The 13,195-nt window shown below is 50.2% G+C and overlaps 1 protein-coding gene across 2 annotated transcripts in view; it reads right to left on the bottom strand.

The window, feature by feature from the left end:
• Tgfbr2 (transforming growth factor beta receptor 2) overlaps nucleotides 1–5,890 on the bottom strand; it is an 89,183-nt gene extending 83,293 nt beyond the window's left edge. Inside the window, exon 1 of one of the 2 annotated variants that reach the window (XM_021634659.2) lies at nucleotides 5,516–5,890. In XM_021634659.2, the coding sequence (XP_021490334.1) occupies nucleotides 5,516–5,609 (94 nt within the window). In that variant the 5' untranslated portion in view covers nucleotides 5,610–5,890. The remainder of the gene's footprint in view (nucleotides 1–5,515) is intronic. The other variant, XM_021634660.2, reaches the window with a different exon arrangement.
• Between the last annotated feature and the right edge of the window lie 7,305 nt (nucleotides 5,891–13,195).

Below are 13,195 nucleotides of genomic sequence, written 5' to 3'. Positions count from 1 at the left end.
TGCAACTGACCTAAATAATCCCCAGGATGGTCTGTGATATACACAGCCAGTGCTGTCTCTCAGAGAGGGACATACTTCCCTTAGATACACTGCTCAGAAACCAAAACACAAAACCTGGGTGGAAAAGGAAATGTAAACATTCAATTCAAGATGGGCTCATGCCTGTAATAGCAGTACTTGAGATGCTGATTAAGGCAGGAAGATTGCTACAAGTGTGAGGCCAGCCTAGCCTAAATAAATTCCAGGCCAATCTAGGCCACAGTGTGAAACCTGGTCTCAAAAAGGCAAAGAAACAACATCAAAACGCCTGGAAAAAAAACCTGCATTTAAATTCAGCATTAAATTTTGTGATTATTGTCTCCTTTCTACAATCTTTGAGAAAACAAAAGGGAGGAGAGAGAGAGAGAGAAAGTGAGAGAGAAAGTCTGGCATTCACAGGATAATTTTATAGGCGAAAACTTTTTAAAGTGTTATGGTTTTGAAGGCTCTTTAGCAGTTTAACAATATGTCAGAAGTCAAAACAGCTTTTTCTATCTTTGGTCAGAATATAGGAACCAATTACTTAGCATAGAAATAGCCAAAGCTGGGCCCTGAGGCACAGGCCTGAAGGCCTGGCTATTAAGGAGTGAGGCCAAAGCAAAGCAGGCTGAAGGGCTGCTTCATCCCAGGGGACTTAGGACAGACCTGGGCAATTTAGTGAGACCCTGGTACAAAATACAGAGTAAAGTGAGGGAGGGGGGTGTACAGAGCCCTTGGATTCAGTCACAGATGCTGCAAAGCCAAATCAGTAGCCACACTAATTCAGATACTCCAAACACATGACCAAATACACTACCCAGTAGGGCCTGCCTGGGTATTAAAAGCTGTGCCCAGTCACACTCTCCTCACGGAGGCTCAGCTTAGCCCTCCCTGAAAGCGCTGTCCACATGGGACAGCCCTGGAGGAGGGTCTCTCAGGGACAGACCCCGCTGCCTTTGAGGGGCTGCAAGGCTCAGTGGACTAGGGAATCACACAACAGCTGGCTGCTGTTAGGAGCCGAGAGAGGAAGGAAGAGGGGCACTTGGCTCACCTGGCTCACGCAAAGCCTCACAGGTTTCCTTAGGAGGCCCAAGGTAGGTCTTCAAAGATGAGACAAACTAGTCAGATGAGAGTTCCAGAGAGAGGTGGCTGAGAGTGCAGCTGCCTCAGGTGAGGTCTGGGGGGCTCTAGAGGTATTTGATGTTCCTATTGCTATGACCCTTTGAAAAGTTCCTCATGTTGTGGTGACCCCAAATGTGATATTATCTCATGGCTGCTTGATAACTGTTTTCACTATTAAGAATCAAAACATCCACTATGCAGGACATCCAATACGCGTCCCCCAACGAGAAACATGACCCACAGGTTGAGAACCACTGCTCTAGGCCTTGGTAGGATGCAAAGTTAGAAAAAACAGGGTAGGTGAGATCTTTGTCAGGTGTGACTGAAGAGTTAATAATGGCCAAAGCCATTGGTGGGGCATGAACACGGGATGAAGCACTTGAGAGTGTTACTTTATTCCATCCGACCCGATGGCATCCCAGTTTTACACAGCAAATGCCATGACTCAGGCCACACAGCCAGTAAAGGAGAAGCAGGATTGGAACCCAAGACAAGCTGATCTTCAGTGGTGCTCACTCTACCTCCAGCCCATTCAACAGAAAGGGAGGCTGGACACGCGGACCCAGCTTACGTTAGAGGACTGAGTGAGGACTGCGAGCCTTCCAGGCCTGGCTTGTAACCGGGTAGAGACAGCGGAGTAAGAACACAGCAATGAGGGACTCCTGCAGAGGCACCAAGAAGGAAATTCCTAGCGTGCACACCGTCCTGTGCATTCAGCAAGAAGTGAGGGATTGGAGGGGGGTGGAAACAGGACATAACAATGCTTCAAGCTCCTGATGTGTCCTGCGCTCTGTCTATGACACAAGGCAGCCACAGAGCTCAAAGAAGTAAAATGAGTAAGAGCGGGTCTGTCTTACTCACTTGGGGTAGTGTTCTCTGAGTCTAAACATCCCATAGAAGGAGATCATCAATAAATATTGTTGAGAAGGAAGATTGGCAGTTGGGAAGATAGCATTAATAAGGTCCCATTATTGACAAGGAAAATAGAATTGGTCGCAGGGGCAGAGGACCTGAGTTCGGTTCCCAGCATCTACACTAGGCGGCTCACCACCATCTGTAACTCCCAGCTCCAGGGGATCCAATACCTTCTGGCCTCCATGGGAACCCGCGTTCACTGCCCTCTCCCGCACACACCCACAGCTGCCACACACACACGATGAAATAAACAAAACCATATTAGTTATTCATAAATGTAAAGAAAACTGTAAAGGAGGCAGGTTGATGGCAGAAAAAGAATGAAACTGGCCTGGACACCGCAGAGCAGGGACAGTGAGTGGACATTTAATAAGTCCTCAGTGTGGGGCGCTAAATTGAAACAGGCAACCAATTACAGCCCTGGTTGGCGCTGCCTGCATATTCCAATTGGTAAAAATAAGATGTCATTAAAGGGAGTGCCTGGAGGTGAAAATGTGCCCTACGAAGGATGGGCAGGAAGTAGGCCCAAAGAATGAAACTCCAGGACTAAAGATGTCTGGTCCTGGACCTAGAAAAGTGTGAGGACCAGAAAGAACCTGTAGGAACCGGTGATCCTGGGACACTAGAACCAAGGTTTAGTCCTTTATGAGGACCTTTTTGTAGGCGTTTAAAAGGAAAAACCATATTTTTTGAGGTATTTCGTGTCCAGGGTACATTTTCCCCTAGAAGTTATTTCTGATATTTGAGCACTTAGAAGAGTGACTATACCATATCAAAAAAGCATTTTAATATTTTGAGGCCCACGGGAGGACTCAGCAGGGGTGTTTGCATCTAAGCTCCAAGATCTGGGTTCTCCGTCTCACATGATACAGGGAAAGAGCCAACTACCAGAGGGTTCTCCTGATTCCTTCCACACAGGAGCACACTCACACACACACACTCACACACACACATCCACACACTCAATATTTTTTTTAATTAAAATTTGTCTAAGTATACTTCTTGGCAGCTGGGGAGATAGCTTAGCTCATGTAGCACTTGTCATGCAAGTGTGGGGACCTGAATTCAAATCCCCAGCACCCACATAAATAGCCAGCAGGATGTATCGGTCATCTGCAGTGCCAGCACCCAGAAGGCAGGGACTGGGGGTTCCTGGGGCACACTGGCTCAAGGGACAAGCCAGCACAGTGCACTCTGGGTTCAGCTAGAGGCCCTGCACCATCAAAGAAGCTGGTAAGTGAAATAAAGCCACTGAACTACATATATATGTGTGCACACACACACACATATATATATATGTATATATATATTAGTGCAAATTTCCCTTGTGTTAAAATCACTTGCTCACCTGTCAGGCTAATAAACATAGATTTTATATTTATTTATTTATTTATTTATTTTTAGGGCTAACTAGGACTTTGCAAACAATCTAGTTCCTTTACATCTTATGTCGAATTAAGGTATCTTGGAAACTCTTCTCACAATTTAGCACTTATGTCAGAGAAGTCCTGATGCCTTTCCTTCCGTGGAAAAGGAGAAGGCAAGTGGAATTCCATTTGTCCTTTCCCTGGGAGCTGTCTCCCAACTTTAAACCATCTTTAAAAACTCTGGCCACATGGGTACAACTCAAAATGAATTGTCCACACATTCTGGAATGGCCATTCCATAAAATGCGAAAATTCTCCATTTTATAAAACTATTTAAAGCCCAAATTAAAAGGACCCACCAGGCCCACCAGCTAATTGTTTAAAACTGTGTGTGTAAGTGACTCATGAGCTACAGAGCCTGGAATTTGAAAATCACAAATCTTGATCTTGGAAACAAAACTTAAATTGGGGCCTCCGGAGTTTTGTTTCTTCCCGATCTAAATGTTAAGAGCTTCTGATGCTCATCTGCAAAATACAACAGTTTTTCTTTCAATTTATTTTTTAAAAAATGTGTGTGTGAGTGTGTGTGCGTGCAAGGGAGGGTCTATGTGCCTGTGTGGGTGGGGGCCAGAGGAGGACATAAGACATCCTCTGTCACTCTCCATGGATTTCCTCACTCAAGGTCTATCACCGAACCTAGAGATAGCCCGACACCCCTCAATTTCCAAAGGGTCTCCTGTCTTCTCTCACTACCACCAGGTTGGCAAGGAACCTTGGGCAACTTTGTTTGCATATGGGATTTGAACTCAGGTCCTCAAGCATGCACTAAGTCAAATCTCCAGTCACCCAAGCCGCTTTTTACGAGGCTGGGGTAACATCAGAGACAGTTGAGCTCTCTGGCGCTGCCGCTTACTGGAGACCAGCGATACGAAGGCACGGTTCATGAAACTACAAAACTAAAACCCTATTAGGATTTTCGCTGCTTCGTTTTGTGTGTCTCTTCCCTTCTGAAAGGTTCCACCGCTGTTTTCACCGTGATCCGTAATTCTGAAAGGACCCCACCTACTCTGCCATCTGCAAAGAGCTCCCTCGGCCCCCGACCCCAGCCCTTATCCCCCACCCCGCACACACATAGGGCCATGCCATCCTCTGCATTTCACCCAAAATCTACCCCGGCCATCACTTAGTTAGCAGGGAAGGTCATGGAAAGCCAATGACGAAAAGAGTGTAAACGTACACAAACTGAACCACTGATTTGTACAGAAGGGGAAACTGAGGCCCAGATAGTGGCCCTGGCCACAGATAGCTGCAACAGTTCTAACTTCGGTGTTAAAATGTCAGAGATTCTGCACTTCCCAAGCAAGTCCTTAGGAAGGAGCCCTGATTCCTGCTTTTCTGCCTTAACCATCACCCCTGAGATGGGACCTGGTGGGTACCCTGGTTTGGGCGCTCCCACTGAACAGCAAGGGCTGAGATCTTTAACTCCAGGCAGCACTCCTGGAGTCCAGAACTTAAGTAGACACGCAGAATTTTTTTTTTTTTTTCAGTCAACAAGCTGACCACCCTCACGGGGTCCCCACCCCCGCTGACGGAGAAAGAGTAGGGACAGATGAACGACTGCCCTTTGAAATCAGTTCTTTTTTGCTACTTGTATCCAGTGAGTCGCGGCCCAGAAACCCTGCCGAGGTAGTGGAGCTGAGGGCTGAGAGTGCTTGAGTCCGGGTGTCTAGAGCAGTGCGCGGCCCAGGTGTGCAGCAGCTGGGCGGCCAGTGCCCTGCCGCGACTCCTCCACGCTCCAACTCCTCAAACTTCCCTTTCCGGGGGTGCAGGCCCCTCGCGACCGCGCTCGCCTTTCGTGCGCGCACAAAGGGGTCGGACGTCCCCAAGTCCCCTTCAAGTGCACTGTCCTGCTCTTTCGCGAGAGATCTTCCCCGGATCCCCGCGGGCCCGGGACGAGTCGGGCCGCTACAAACTTCCCGTTTCCGCCCTTGCGCCGGGTCCCGCGGCCGACTGTCAATCGCTGCCCCAGGAGCTGGAGGAGGAGCGGGGAGCCCTAGCGAAACCCCAGCGTCGCGCCCGGGCCACTCACTCACCCGACTTGGGAACGTGCGGCGGGATCGTGCTGGCGATGCGCGTCCACAGGACGATGTGCAGCGGCCACAGGCCCCGGAGCAGCCCCCGACCCATGGTGGCCCCCGTCGCTCGTCATAGACCGGCCCCTGGGGCGCCGCGAACCGAGCCTCGGGGACCGCGGGCTGTGCCTGGACTCGTCGCCCTCTCAGGATGCCTGCGCCGCCCGGAGCGCGCCGGGCAGAGGTGCCGGCCAGATGTGGCCGGCGATCCGGGGAGCTTGGAGGCCCGGAGGAGGCCCCCGGCGGCCGAGGAGAGCTGCTCAGGAGGCTGGGGCTCCGTCCCCCGGGCGAGCGTGTGCGCGCGCGGGGGGTGTCGTCGGTCGGTGCGCGCGAGTGACTCACTCATCAACTTTACCCGGGCGCGGGGAGGGAAACAGGAAACTCCTCGCCAACAGCTGGGCAGGACCTCTCGCCGCCGAGAGCCTTCCAGCTCCAGCCCTCTCCGGCTTCCAGCCCCGCTTTCCTCCGGCCTCCAATCAAGGCCGCTGGATCGGCCCTTTCCAGGACTCTGCAAACTTTCGGCTGCCTCCTCACGGCGCTCCCACGCACGCCCCCCCTCCCCCCGCCCCGAGCCCAAGTCCAGGCTCCAAGTTCAAACTCAGAAGTGACTAAGCTGGAAAGTGCTTACACCGCTTTCCTTGATACCCCACCAAGCACCCCCCGCCCACACACACACACACACACATCTTCTAGGCATTGCTCCCAGGGGCTTCATAATTCCGTCGAGGGTCCAGAAATGTAGATGCAGAGTCCCGAACACATTGTTTTCCCTAGTAAAGTAACGGTAAGCACTGCTTCACCAGAGCTCGGTTTCAGTTTTATGTGCATGCATGCGTGATCACGTTGTAAGGGACTGGTTTTTTTATTGTGGGGCAAAAACTCAGGGGTTTGTCTCAGACTTTAAAGTGCGTGTTAATTGCACTGGGTTGTGAATTTAGCTAACCTGCAAGTTCTGGTTCAGTAGGTCTGAGCTGGGAGCGTCTGCGTTTACTAATGAGCACCTGGGTAGAGCCTCCCATTGGAAGGACCATTTCCTGGGCGTGGCCTGCTGTATGAAGCCAAATAGACACCCAAGTGATAGCGGTGGGGCTGGTATTTTCAGGGTGTTGCCTGTAAGGAACCCCGTAGGAGTAAAAGTGACTTTTGTGTGTGTCGCGGGGGGGGGGGGGGGCTGCTTCCTGCTTTCCAACTATGGATCTTGGTGAGGAGAGAAAATATTTGGCTAAAGGTAGAAAGGCTAGCACCAGGAAAACAATACACCCGTCAAGTTTCCCTTCTTCCTGCGATGACCACGTTTTCCAGAGACTGGAAATGAGCACATGTGTATGTACGTCCGTGGAGCACGTGGAGGCCAGAGGCCCACATCCGGTGTCTGCCTCAACCACGCCACCTGGTCTGCTTTTAAAGGCTTTTTTGTTTTGTTTTGTTTTTTAATTTTATGTGTGAGCATTTTGCCTTCGTGTCTGTGTGTGCACTGTGAGTGTGCGTGTTGCAGAAGAGGTTGTAAGAGGACATCAGACCTCGCAGAACCAGAGTCACAGAAGGCTGCAAGCTACCAAGTCCAGGAGGTAACCGTGCGAATGCTTGGGACTGAAGGGACTGAATCCGGGTCTCTCTGGGATCAGCAAGTGCTCTTAATTGCGGGGCCACCTCTCCAGCCCCTTGCTTTATCTGAGTCTCCCCCTGGAGATGGAAGATTGGCTAGACTGCTGGCCAGCAAGCCCAGACATTTCCCTGTCTCCGCTCAGCCAGCACTGGGGAGCTTCAGCCACATCTGTGCCAGTCTTTTGTGTGTGTGTGTGTGTGTGTGTGTGTGTGTGTGTGTGTGTGTATGCACATATGCACATACATGGAAGCCAGAGGCTATCAGGTGTCCTGCTCTATCACCCTCTGCCTTACTTCTTTGAGACAAGGTCTCCTCACTGAGCCTAAATCTAGGCTGGTGGCCAGCAAGTCCCAGTGATCCTCCCGTCTCCACCCCACAACACTGGGGTTATGGGCACATGCACGGCAATGCCAGGCTTGTTGTATGGGTGCCGGGACCTGAACTCAGGGCCTCATGATTCTGCAGCAAGCACTTTCTACACTGCCCCAGCAGTGTGCCCTCTCCTGCTCTAGCACCCAGCTTCCTATGTAGGTGCTAGAGGTGGGTCTCCCTTGTGTGGCCAGCACTTCATGGACTGACTGAACCATCCTGTCAGTCCCTCTTCTGCAGTTTACTAATGAAACCTCCATTCTGTCAGGTATCTGACTAGATAATGAAGTATATGATCAACCTATTTCCAGCCCTCAAAGATAGGTACCTCTCAACAGCCACTGGCTCAGGCTATGGTTGCTGAGATAAAATGTCATGACCAAAGGCAACTTGGTGAGGAAAGGTTTCATTTCATTTTATGGTTTGTAGTCTATCATCCAGGGAAGTCAGGGCTGGAACTCAAGCAGGGCAGGAACCTGGAGGCAGGAACTGAAGCAGAAGCCAGGGAGAAGTGTCACTTACCAGCTTGTTCCCTCTGGCTTACTCTGCGTGCTTTCTTCTGTAACCCAGGATCATTTGTCCAGAGGTGACACCACTCACAGTGTGGGGCCCTCCCACATCAGCCACTACTTGACCTACACACCGATCTGATGGAGACATTTTCCCAACTGTGGTTCCCTCTGCTCAGATAACTCTAGTTTGTGTCCAGCTGACAACAAACAAACAACCCAGACAAAAGGTTTAAAAGACACTGCTCACACTCACACGGTGAATCATGCCCGAGACAGGTCCTCCGCTAGGTCCACCAGGAACAAGGGCAAAGGGTCCTTCCTCACACCCAGAGCCCCAACGTGACTTCGGCAGGGTAAAGTTGTTCAAACTGGAACTCTGAGTCTTGATTCAGTACCCAAAACTGCCAGTGGGTGTGTATTCCAGGAAAGGGGCAGTTCCTGTCTCTCGAGCATCTGGTGAGGGAAGAGCGTGGACAGAAAGTAGGAGGGTGAGGGCTGGTCCCCCTTAGGCACGTCAGCACACGTGCATCCTTGCAGTTGTCATAGCATGTTAGCACGGGAGACTGAGCCGAGTTTAAAGTCTGGTTCCCCACCTTCCTTCTTGGAAGGTTCCGGGGACACTGCCATGCCTTGAGCATTTGCCTTGCAGCCACCCACGCTCAGGCAGGGCCACCCTGGGCCCTTCCGTTCCTTGTCTGAGACCTGCACTGAAGATGTTTTCCAAGTGCATCCTCTGCCATGATTTCATTTAATAGCGCCACAAAGAAAGTAGAAGGCCAGTCCCTGCACCTGGTCTGGAGTCCCCATCTCCACACAGCCCTGCAGGAGCTCCATCTTCTGCTCAGAGCCTGTTCTGCATTCCTGGAGCCTCCACAGACCCCTGACTCCCACTGTGACCGTCTCTGTCCAAGGAGGGCAAGCTCTCCTCACGTCTGAGCAGATCTCAGTAGAGTGGATCTTCAGCCTCGCACTGCTGCTGAAGATGGAGGAGAGCTTGGACTGGCTGGCCAGCAAGCCCCAGACATCCTCTTTCCTCTGCCTCCTCCATGCTGGGTTTTCAGACGTGTCTGCATGAGCTTTTTAGTTTGTGTGTACATGTGTGTGAGTGCGGCACACATGTGGAGGTGCACTTGTGAGTGTGGCCCCGTACGCCTGTCCCCAGGCGCTTATTTCATTTTGTGTCTGCTTGTCATTTCTTGTTTGTTTGAGATGGGGTCTCATGTAGGTCACTGACCTCCAACTGGCTAGGTGGCTGAGGCTGACTTTGAACTCCGGATCTTCCTGCTTCCGTCTCCCACCTGCTGAGGTTACAGATGCTCATCCACCATGTCTGATAACTTTTACAGCACTTATGTCTAGATTCCAGGAAGATTTCTCATGGCTTGATTCCCGACCCCATTCCTCTCTCAACAACAAAGATCTTGAGGGCAGGCACTGTCTACCTTCCTTTCCTCACTGCTCAAACCCTGCACTAAACACATCTCAGGTGTGTTCGGGCGCATGTTGGCCAAGTAAGCACACGACATAACAAAGACTCAGATGACACGTGACCTCGGGGACCTAGTTGTTTCGTAACTCTGCGGAAAGCATTATGTAACCTGACAGAGATCTGAACAGATGCACTTTCCGCAGGGTCCTGTCAGTGCTGCTTCCCTTTCCTGAGAAAGGGGAAGTGAACCCCCTCCTCTCTGTCTTCTTTGTTTTCCCTAACTTTGTCCAAGTTGCCCAACCATGACACATGTGCTGTCTTCTCCATGTGCGCTGAAACAAGTATAGATCGAAACCAGCCCAAGGGACCTGGAGAGACACAGGGCAGTCTGTGTCCTTGCAACCAGGAAAGCCTGAGCTGGATCCCAGAAACCACCTGAAGGAAGCCAGGCCTGGTGGCACCTACTGCTCTGTAATCCCAACTCTAGGAGGAAAAGGAGCCAGATGGATCCTTGGGGATTGCTGGCTGTCCAAGCTAGCCTACCTGGTAAGTCTAGCCTACCTGGTAAGTCTCAGGCCAGTAAGCGGAAGAAATTGTCTTAAAAAAAGGGGGGGCGAAACAATGCACACACACACACACACACACACACACACACACACACACACGGGAGACACACACACACAAAGAGAGAGAGGGGGGGGGGAGAGAGATATTAGTAGAGTCTCTCTCTCTTCCCCCAATCCTTTCTTCCAAGGGATTGAACTCAGGTCTGCCACCTTGGCAGCAAGCTCCTCCACCCACTGACTCCACTGACTCCCCCAACCACTGAGCCACCTTGCTTATATTCCACCTATTTTCCACTTTTGCCCCATCCTGGCAAGGAATATATGAAGGTCTTCATGTACTTTTGGGGGATCCTAAAACATTCTTTTCTGCCTTAGATGTCCACCCTGCATCCCACAGTGCGTGTGCTCAGAGGGAAAACGGCTGCATCTGCTTTTTCAGTCCATCCTCTTGTTTGCCCTTCTTCTAAGAAGCTAATAGGCTGCAGTTATGCATGTTTGCATAAAGTATTAGCATATTCTTTTTCGAAAATCATAACGCTCTACAAACACGATGTGTGTTAATTGTAGGAAAATGGGAACTGCAGATAAGCCTTCCAGAAAAAATTAAAGAGAAGCCTAGCCCTGACCTCACAGATAATCATAGCTAACATTTGTGAGCAAGTGCTAGCCTAACCTTCCCTTTACAGATGAAGAATTTGGGGATTAGTGAGATTAAGTGCTTGGCAAAGGTCACACAGCCAGTAGGACAGAGCTTCCAGGTCCAGTCTGAGCCTTTCTGGCTCTGGAGGCTGTGCCCTGTAAAGATTTAGTCAGAAAGCGTAGGAAAGGCCACCCAAAGTCCATGGCTTTGGTTTACTCCTCACTGAGTGGACGATACTCCAAAACACATATGCAGGCAAAGCTTTTCTGGATTCCCCTTATCTGCCTTGAGACAGAGCCTTGAGAAAGAGCCCTCCCCTGATGTAACATCTATCCAGGAAGATTAACTGTATCTCAAGAAAAGCAACGAGAGGCTGAATCCCACGCCCTGCCATGCTGCAGAAACTACAGTGTGTCCTAAGACTCATTCATCTTTTCCCAATACTGTGGACTCTCCCCAGGTACCACTGCCTCCTCTTCAGGAGGATCATGGGCTCCTGTCACATCCTGTCTGGGTTCTGAGTACTCAGGTTCCTCTCCTGTGTTGCCCTGGCATACCTAGTAAGTTCAAACAGCTTTCTTGCCATTAACTTGTCAGTTACTTAGTAGGCACTGTCACTGCATTCTCAGAGGGTAGAAGGAATGTCTTCCCTCCCTGACACTGGACTGGTAGCTATATGATTTTAAGTCAACTCTACAATGATCAAAGCTGACCTCTCCTATGGCTCCTTCCTGTTTGTTACTGGTTATGGTGGTTTGAATGGGAAATGTCCTCCACAGTGTCTGGAATTTGAACACTTGGTCCCCAGTTGGTGGTTTAAGGAGGTTTGGGAGGTGCATCGCTGGGGATGGGCTTTGAGGCTAAGAGCTTCAAGCCCCTTCTGGTGTCGTCTCTCTTCTTCATGTTCATGGTTGAGGCTCTCAGCTTCCTGCTCCTGCAACCATGCCCTCCGGTTGCAGCCGTGTTTCCATGCCACTGTGGAGTCTTATCCCTTTGGCTCCATAAGCCCAAATTAATTCCTTCTTCAGTAAATTGCCTTGGTCATGGTATTTTCTGTCAGCAACAGAGAAGACGAGCATCCATCAGCCAATGGCATCACCTGCACTGGAAAGTTACTTTGTTTAGTTCAAATGTTTCATTCAGCAGGTAAGCTGTGGGCCACTTGGAGTCAGCTCACTTGGTGGCTATTGCTATTGAAGAACCCTGTCAGTCTTACCCCCTTGACTTCCCTGTGTCTGCCCTTACCCCACGTGGGATGGTTCATCTTCACTGTCAACTTGATGGGAGTTGGAAGGATCGGGAGACACACTTGTGGGTGTGCATGTGAGAGTGTCGCCAGAGCATTCCAGTAAAGGGAGCTTGAGAGTGAGTGAGCTGGAGAAGGTGACCTGAGCGCCATCTTCATCTCTCGCTAGTCCCTGGAGGCAGATGCAGCAGCATGACCAGCTGCCTCATAGCCCCGCCTCCACGCCTTCCCTCCAGTGTGGCCAGGAGTCATGGCCTGGGCTGTCATCCCAGCATTTGGGAAGCTTAGGCAGAAAGATAATGAGTTTGAAGCTAGCCTGAGATTCACAGTGAGACCATCTCAAAACAAAAGAAAAAGTGTCATTTGCTTCTTAGCCCCTCTGTCACCAACCTTGAAACAGTCAGAGGAGTGTAAGACAATTAGAGATGATGTCATCTCTCCCTTCAACAATAAAACCCCATAAGGTCACATTTGACAACACTGTGTGGAAGCAAACAGTTTTCTCACCATGGATGTCACAGGAGTTTGTCAGCTCCTTCTTAAAATGCCACTAGCTCATCCTTCTTTAATTTCCTGTCATAGTGACTCTCACATGGAGAAGTGGGAGGAAGCCTAGTTTCCCTTTTCTTTCTTTCTTTCTTTCTTTCTTTCTTTCTTTCTTTCTTTCTTTCTTCCTTCCTTCTTCCCTCCCTCCCTCCCTCCCTCCCTCCCTCCCTCCCTCCCTCTCTCTCTCTCTCTCTCTCTCTCTCTCTCTCTCTTTCTTTCTTTCTCCCTGACTTCAGGTTTGTTGATCAAATTCTCATTGCTGTGAGAGGTTACCTGAGGGAAAGATGATTGAAAAGGAGAAAATGTTTATTTTTTGTTCATAGTTTCCAAGGCTTTACTTCAGTACACAGGGAGGTGATTAAAGAGCAGCCCTATACAGCTCACGATGAAGCAAAGCAGAAGGGAAGGGGGTCAGGGATTGTCCTTCAGAGACATACCTCTAGCGACACTGAACCTCCAACGAGTCCCCACCGTTCACAGTTCTTACCCCTCCCCCAACAGTGTCTTCAAAATTTTAATTTATCAAAGTATTTATTACGGCAGAACCCTCATATTATTAGCAATTCTTGGAAAGACCCTCACAGCTGCGCTTAAAGAGCACTGTAGGAGTTTCCTGGGTACCTTCATCCAGTCATGCTGGCTGCCCATCTCTCTAACATTTCCCAGTAGCGCTGATGCAGTCATGCTGGCCACCCATTACGCTAGGAGGGCTGGCTTTTCCCAGGGG

The sequence above is a fragment of the Meriones unguiculatus genome, chromosome 6 (genome assembly GCF_030254825.1).
Source record: "Meriones unguiculatus strain TT.TT164.6M chromosome 6, Bangor_MerUng_6.1, whole genome shotgun sequence".
NCBI lineage: Eukaryota > Metazoa > Chordata > Mammalia > Rodentia > Muridae > Meriones > Meriones unguiculatus.
Note: the sequence above shows the minus strand (reverse complement) of the source record. Positions and strands in the feature narration are given on the sequence as shown.